The following is an 8,209-nucleotide window of genomic DNA, read 5'->3' on the forward strand; positions in this document are numbered from 1 at the left end:
ACTGGAAATGTAAATTATTTGTTACGATGATCGATCGAGATAATAATGTGTAAAACTGACACTGGAATAACATTTCCCTCAAAAGTGGGGAAATTGTATCTTGCTTAACTCATCGTTAAGTTAGAGGTGCCTACAGATTTGCTCGATTTTGTCGATCGTTACTGTCGATCAGGTGCCTACAGATATGCTCGATTTTGTCGATCCTTACTGTTGATCGACAACGTCAAGTGACAGGAATTTCCAAAAATTTATTTTTGGTACTCCTTATGAAAATGGCATTTATATCTGAATACACGAAGGCGGACACGACTTTTCTCATTTCTAAATCCAAGATGGCGGACACGTCTTTTCAAATAAATGCAATATGGGAATCGTTTTCGAGGTATTCGAGGTGCTCATCACCAATATGGCATTTATTTCTAAATCCAAGATGGCGGACACGACTTTTGAAATAAATGCAATATGGGTATCATTTTCGAGGTATTTGGGGGTGCTCATTAGGAATATAGCACTTATTTCTAAATCCAAGATGGCGGAAATGACTTTTCAAATAATAGCAAGTTGGGTGTCGTTTTAGAGGTATTTGGGGGTGCTCATTAAGAACATGGCACTAATTTCTAAATCCAAGATGGCGGGCACGATTTTTCGAATAATGGCAAGTTGGGTGTCGTTTTCAAGGTATTAGGGGCTGCTCATTCCGAATATAGCACATATTTCTAAATCCAAGATGGCAAAGAATTAGAAGAAGAAGAATTAGAAGTCTTGTCCCCCATCTTGTATTCAGATATACATGCCATTTCCTTATGGTTTACCAAAAATACATTTTTGAAACTTGTTGTCAACCATCTTGGATTTAGAAATTAATGCTACATTCGTAATAAGCACTCTAAAACTCCTCGAAAACGTCTATTATTCTCAATCGTTACTGTCGATCGACAATGTCGAGCAAATCTGTAGGCACCTTATTAAATACTACCCAATTCTTATTTAACTCATATATGAACAAAAACCTACAAGCGAGTTTAAGTGCGACTATCGAATTTGAATATATAAATAGCCTGATATTATCTGTGGGTATGTTTACATGAAAAGTACACGATAACAATTAAGAACCTGAACCTGAAAATTATTTATACACGATTTTGGAGAACTGACGATGACTTTTTAGTCAGAGTTAGTTTCCTGAAATAATTTTAGTTAAGAACTTTTAAGTCTGGGCAAGACAATTTTTTTAAATGAGTGATGAACAAGAATAATTATTTTTCACATGAAACTAATGAAGGCAAATACTAAATATATTTCGTAAAAATAGCTAACGTAAATTCCCTACAATGTTGTTGCGGCAGTGTACATTTGTAGAAATTTTGCAACCGTCGCGATATTGCTTATTCTCAAAAAATTACGTAATATAATTATTTTGAAACAGAATAGCAAAATGGGGAGAAAAAACCCGTTACTTTGCAACATTTTCGTATCTTGTTGCAACGAAATTAATATTCTGTTTTAGTGAATATTTACATAAAAATACAAGTTGAAACGCGTTACTTCCTTGTGGAATGTGATGTTAGTGGCTATTTTATATTTGTCTGATCTATTTTTAAACCCAATTACCGCACATTTCGTCATTTTTAGCAAAAATTTTTGAGCTGCTCGCGGTGCAACTTGATCTTGAGCACTGACAGCCCGCTCGCTCGTGTAAGCCCATACAATTTGCTTCACTTAGCGTGTGCGGGCTAGGTTTCTATGCGTTATTATTCGAAGGGTTACATTTTTTTTACACCTAATCTTGGTTGAACCTATATTCTGCTTAAATCTATGTTCATCCATGTCGTACGGATCTTGTAGGTTTTTCAACATCCGAAGCAATTGAGTATTCATCATTGATATGTTTTGTTAAAGACCAAAACTCTCAAATGGTTTCATCGTAATATTGTAATTTTTTTGGCCAATTATTATGTACATACTTAAGCGCAACCTGGACCTCACTCAAGTAAATATAGATTTTGACAACACTCAAGACAAGATTTTAGAGTTGATTACGGTAGAATCAGCAAAGTTGAAACGAATCTCAAGCATTGTTTATAAATAAGCCTCAAGCTGCCACTTCCTTTGACATTACTCAAGTGAACTTCGATTGCAGATTCTACGCTTGAGTAATGTTCTGGAATAAAAACTTGCTTGAAAACATACTCAAGTCCTGATTTGAGCATTGAGTACAGTTACGACCCTTAGGGCCGTATTCCAGAACTCTACTCAATGCTCAAGTCAGGATTTGAGTATGATGTATAGCACTAGAAATCATACTTACGTACATACATACGTATTTCCAGTGCTTGAAAATGCACTGGAAGTACGAGCATGGCAAGGAATTGAGTATCAGAGTGTCAAGTAAAATAATATTTAATTATTTTGTTCAATTGGTTCAATGTACAAATAAAAACAAAATAAAAAAACGCTCCCTGTCAGTGCTCTAAAATTTAAATTTCATGAACGCTACCATTTCGGTTATGACAGTTTCAACATCTCTACTGTCAAACGCCACTTGAATTTTAGTTTTTATCTTTCTGAACTAAAGTTCTATTTCCTATGTATTGAGTTATGCCGGTATACGCATTCTCCTAGGATTGGTGGTTAAAATAACACGAACCTCGCCGAAAGCTTCTTTCGGCTATGTTCGTTTTGCCGCCGTGTAGTATCTAGCGCGTAGGTATATTATTGTGTGGCTCGTTCGCTGCGCTTCTTCTTTGTTGCTTGGCGGATTCTACTTGCTTCAAGAAAAATGGCAGACATCACAGAAGAAGAACTTAGAAAGGAAATCAGGCGTAAGTTTATTGCAGCAACTGTGCTTATACGGACATAATCACTTGTCGGAAAATGCCGCTAAAGTCGGAAGTGCTTATTCTTCTGCCCGAGGGTCACGTAATGGCTTCCCATACAGTGTTCGATACAACTTCGATTTTCTACAAGTTTCAACTTTAAATATCTCTGATAGTTAGGTGATATTCGGAAAATGTTTCAAGTAATAGTTGTTATGTGATACATTGCGGTTTTATTGGTATAAATGCTCGTATTTATAGATTAGTAGTTCCGTCTGGTTACTGATGATTTATTTTTATGAAATGCGTAAGCAGTTGTTCACGTATAGTACGATGTAATGGCGGCTTATTAAATCGCCTGAAGGTTATTAATTGGTGCGCATTATATTTAGGCACACTTATTATTTGAAACATTTTGTGATTTATTTTGTAATTCAAGTACAAAACCAATAAATAATGCATTAATTGGTTTGTTTTGTCAATTTCGCCATGGCCGCCATTGTGCGTTCGGATACACGCATTAGGTACCTATGTATCTAAGCTGCACATCAAGCTACACATTGAGAGATCTTGTTCCATTGCACTGGAAGCGATATTCGGACAAAAGTGTATAGCTTTATGTGCTGTTGACTGTACAACTTGCAGTGGGTACATACATATGTTATGATAAATAAATCTCAATATGGAACTTAAATTATTATATACTATCTATAAAAGTTGAAAGAAAAAAGATCAAATAAAATTATCTAAATAATAAAAATATGTTAATTTTTTTGTTAGTAGAGAAGTTTTATAAAAATCGTAACAGGTGCTTTCTACAAATACCTGTACTTAAGTACAGATCTCGTAAGCCCCGTAGGCCAAGTTGTTCAGCTCCAGTCGGAGCCACTTTAAAATGCCAAAGATGATGATCACTATTTACAGGTTTCTTAACTCTCACAGATTATGTTTCCTTTTTGATTGCCCGACATTTCGGAATGATTATACGCTCCATGGTGTAAAATCAAGCAAACCCATACCTACAAAGAAGAAGCAAATAGAGGTACAAAGATATCCAGGTTCTTTTGGCCCAGGACATAACGGACTAAATAGGCAGATTTCTAAACACATTCTGAATAAAACTTTTTTTTAAACTCATGTACAAAATATGAAAGCAGTTGCGTTTGCTAAAAGACCATTTTTTTTGCAAACACTGGGTGTCCACAACATGAACTGCAGTTGTGGGAGCTCATACAGCAGTCAAACAAAAGAGAGAGAGAAATCTTTTGACTGTGTGAAAGGAACACATTTGAACTGCAAAAAATAATGACCCGCAGACGTCAGCTTTAGTACAATATACACAAAATGACACTACTACTGGTTCGAGATAAAATAGTCCGTAAGTACGGTCTACGGAATGTATAATAAAATATATATATGTGTGTCAGGCGCAGTGACAATGCCCCTCAGATCTTTGTGATTTAAAGGTCTTAGTGGCACTGTAACTGTAATGGACAGGCATGTCGCTTACCACCAGACATACAACTTGGTCGTCTTGTTACTTAGTATTATAAAAAAAATAATCCAATGTTTGAAATCTGTTGCTTATTTATTACAAAAATATTAATGCAAACAAAAATGGTTCACATTGAGTGTGGTTTATTACAAAAAAGTGAGTGACAATGGCAACACCACAAGTAATCCAGAAGAAGGTAGCTATTGACAGCGAAAGCACAGACTGATGAGCGTGTCTGATGAAAGCTGTCATCAGCCACTGGCCAGACAACTCGTGACCTTTAAATGGGTAACCGTTCTGAAATTGAAAAGACAAAGGAATAGAGACAAGGAACCTGCAATTGGTGATAATTATTAAGTGAATAACAATGAAAATCTTAATTCTATTAAGTGAATCCTAATGATGAATGGCTATGCAAAACAAATATTAATGCCATCAAGGGCTTAACTATGTAGTTTAATACCTAGTATTAAGTTCAAACTAACATATCTAAACCATTTGCCAAAACAATTACCTATTTTTATTCTTTTTTCAGAGATTTTAAATGGGGCAGATCTAGAAATGACTTCCCGTAAGACTGTGGTGACAAAATTGGAGAAAAAGCTTGGTGTGGACCTCACGGAGAAGAAGAAGATGATCTTTGAACTGGTCATGGAATACGTCAATGAAAAAGATGATGAATCTGATGATGCTGAGGAGGCATCTGAAGAGGAGGAAGAAGAAGAGGAGGTACTAAAACATATCTTCACACTAAACTTAGTGAAAATAGCCTGTGTTGAATATTTTTTTCATACAGTTAACGATGAAGAAAAATGTGGAACAATTAACTCTTGGTGCCTTGCTTGAGGTCAAACACATATCAACTACGTTTTTGATAGTGAAGTTGTTTTTGTTTTTTGCATTTATTATTGTTTAATTAGTTTCATGCGGAGAGTGGCTGGCTAAAAACTTATTTTTTTTCTATTTCTGTTGCAGAAACCTCAGAAGAAGAAGACAAGGAAGAGGAAAGCCTCTGATGGCGATTCCGACGACGATTGGGGAAAGAAGGGGAAGGGTGCTCCAAAGGCTAAGAAGGTATGCTTATTAAATAAAAGAAAAATTATTACTCTGTTTCTTGTTTACTGATATTTTTTGGGATTAGTAATAATTGAACCGAGAATAAAGGCGAGGTGATAGCTCTGACACTATAGTGGTCGAATTTTGAACAATTTAGAAAAGTTCATCTTCCAAATTGTTTCTACTGGGAATCGAACACATCCGGTATCCACAGTGCAAACTGTTGTGCCACCAAAACCATCATTCAAGTACATTATTACATACAGAAGAATTTTTTTAATTTTTATATGTTGGTTTTTTATGGCTACGGTGTAGGAAACATTGTGATAAAACCTGCTTATTGAAGAAGGCATGAAGGCACATACATGTTCAACAACTGAACATCTCAACCCGCCAATGCCAATTGGCCAATGCCTAATATAGTCGATCTTCGGGCTAAAACTGTATCCTTATTAATGGCTGTGCTAGTTAGAGAATGTGAAAATAAGTTTTCAAAATTATGCGATACGTATGTTTCAGGCCGGTGGTGGTGGTGGTGGTGGCGGCGGCGGCGGCGGCGGCGGCGGTGGCGGTGGTGGCGGCGGGCGAGGCAAAGGCGGTGGTTACACTCGCGCCTATACATTATCGCCAGCTCTTTCTGATCTCATGGGGAAAGACGAGATGCCACGTCACGAAGTCGTCAAACGAATATGGGAAATCATCAAGGAGAAAAATCTGTACGACCCCAACAACAAACAATTCGTCGTATGTGACGACGCATTGCTCAAGGTGTTCGGTACAAAAAGATTCCGTGCTTTCGGTATGATGAAGTATCTGAAAACGCATTTTATTAACGCGTAAATCGTGTTTTAGAGTTCTTGAGTAATTAGATTTTATTGTTAAGTGATATATTGTGTTGAGAGAAAAATTACTTATTAAAATCACCTTTTTTAATTTTCAAAATCGTACATTTCGTAACAATTACAATTTGCGGGTTTTCTATAATGGCGGCCTATCTCAAAAGTCACAAATTCGCAACGGTGGTGGTGCGTTCAAGGTTAGCGCGTACAATTATTGTGTCTTGTGTTGGATGGGACACAAACCTTCCGAATAAGAAAGGTAAAAAAAACTAGAGAAAGAGAAAAATATTAACTGATCAAAGTTTTTGTAATAAACGCGTGTCTTCCTTAACTTGACATTGGCGGAATCATCAAATGTATCGATGGAGTTATAAGACTATTAGGGCGCGTACAAATTAGCCGCTGTCACTTTTCATACAATTCTAGACGCGCTGCAGCAGCGCGGCTAACAGCTGCTAATTTGAACGCGCCCTAAAGATGATGTCATATGATCACTTTAACCAATAGAAAGCTCGGGTGTCTTATTCATAGTAATTAGCACATTCTGAATCCAGCTTTGTAATAAGTAAAAAAAATCACCATTTTAGTTTGGGCCACTATTCTCGCAAAGCAACGAAATGTGGTTCTTCTACTTCTATTGCTTTTGTAAGTGGGAGTCTACTCCCGTTTTCTGTCCGACATTGGTCCGAAACAATGACTGTCAAATAAGTAATACTTGACGAAGCTTCATACTTGACACTGTCTTTCAATTTCATTGACTATTACTTATTTGACAGTGCTTGTTTCAGATGGATGTTGAACGGAGAACGTACAGGGGCCTTACCATGAACTCTCATTACAGTTCAGTATAGGTTCGTAACGACAAAAAAGCGGGATGGTGATATACACTTCATGTAGCGCTATCCCACAACTATTCATTTTAGCTCCTACACTGAATCGTTATAAGAGTTCATGGTAAGGCCTCTGGGCCTGTATTTTAATATACGAATGGCACTAACGCAAAATTTATCAAGTTTTGCTTTTAAAATGTTAAATAATAATAATTTTTCTCTTGACAAGTATAAGTCACCATTTTCGATAATCTTGGGAGTGTTATAAGATGACACAGAATTTTGCGCAAATTGAATCCCAACTTATTTCTGTTCACGAAAGATATTTTGGAAGAAATTAAAGGGTTATTAATTTACCGGAAAATTAAGAATTATTAATTTCGCACACCCTCGTGATTTTACTGCCTCAATATGTGGTATTAGTGTAAGAACAGTCCACGCCATTGAATAAGAGTGCAAAAACGGAGTGCCAATGTCTATCTAGCTCCAATAAAATGAAACTTCGTCTATACCGATAGTATTGTATGTAAGTATGCAGTAATGCAAAAGGCCCTACTGATAAGCGGGAGAGAGAATGCGATATCGCTGTCCTACTTCGATAATTTATGAAGTGAAGACTTCTTTAGTTTTTGAAGCGAAAAGTCATTGAAAAATTATCCCCCATTCTGGGGTTAGTAAAGTTGCCTTAAGACGAAAAAGAGTTTTACGGTAGCATCCAATAGAGAGAACATGTTTTGAGGACATGAAATAGAAAGGAAGGGACAGTTGAGAACAATAATAATATAATTTAGATACTCGCAAAGATCATAATTATTTTAAATTTGTCTAAGTGGGCTGAAGAACTTCCCAAATACAGGTATATTATTTTCTTCTCTCGCCATTTTGCTATAGCAATTTGAACTTCTGTCTGAGTAGATCAGTCTGAGTATATCAGTCTGAAAATAAGCCAAATTCGATTCAGTGACATTCTATACTGTGAATTATGTATGAGCGAGAAAGATAGAATATCAAATAATATATTAAGGCGGGTACTCACTAGCGAGCTATAACCGTTACATGTTATGTTACCAAAAATCATAGTGTGTATAGTTGGCGAAATATTATTTGTACCGATTCGTATTATCGCTTCACCTTAGTACGATAGGACAAAAGAGTGCCGTCTCGGTAACGTAA

The 8,209-nt window shown here is 36.4% G+C and overlaps 1 protein-coding gene across 1 annotated transcript; it reads left to right on the forward strand.

Moving 5' to 3' along the window:
- The first annotated feature begins 2,625 nt into the window (after positions 1–2,625).
- On the forward strand, positions 2,626–7,727 carry LOC113232426 (upstream activation factor subunit spp27-like). Its single transcript, XM_026467148.1, has 5 exons — positions 2,626–2,822; positions 4,847–5,040; positions 5,287–5,385; positions 5,887–6,228; positions 7,265–7,727. The coding sequence occupies exons 1-4, from the start codon at positions 2,780–2,782 to the stop codon at positions 6,205–6,207; spliced, it is 657 nt and encodes a 218-aa protein (XP_026322933.1). The 5' UTR covers positions 2,626–2,779; the 3' UTR covers positions 6,208–6,228; positions 7,265–7,727.
- The last annotated feature ends 482 nt before the right edge of the window (positions 7,728–8,209 follow it).

This window comes from Hyposmocoma kahamanoa, unplaced genomic scaffold, assembly GCF_003589595.1.
Source record: "Hyposmocoma kahamanoa isolate Upper Pololo Valley unplaced genomic scaffold, ASM358959v1 76, whole genome shotgun sequence".
NCBI lineage: Eukaryota > Metazoa > Arthropoda > Insecta > Lepidoptera > Cosmopterigidae > Hyposmocoma > Hyposmocoma kahamanoa.

What these genes read in the sequence shown, in the direction of transcription:
- LOC113232426 (XM_026467148.1), top strand. Translation starts at nt 2,780, where the DNA reads ATGGCAGACATCACAGAAGAAGAACTTAGAAAGGAAATCAGGC. An exon ending in AGGAGGAAGAAGAAGAGGAG is followed by an intron (nt 5,041 to 5,286) that starts GTACTAAAACAT and finishes TTTCTGTTGCAG; the next exon opens with AAACCTCAGAAGAAGAAGAC. An exon ending in GTGCTCCAAAGGCTAAGAAG is followed by an intron (nt 5,386 to 5,886) that starts GTATGCTTATTA and finishes CGTATGTTTCAG; the next exon opens with GCCGGTGGTGGTGGTGGTGG.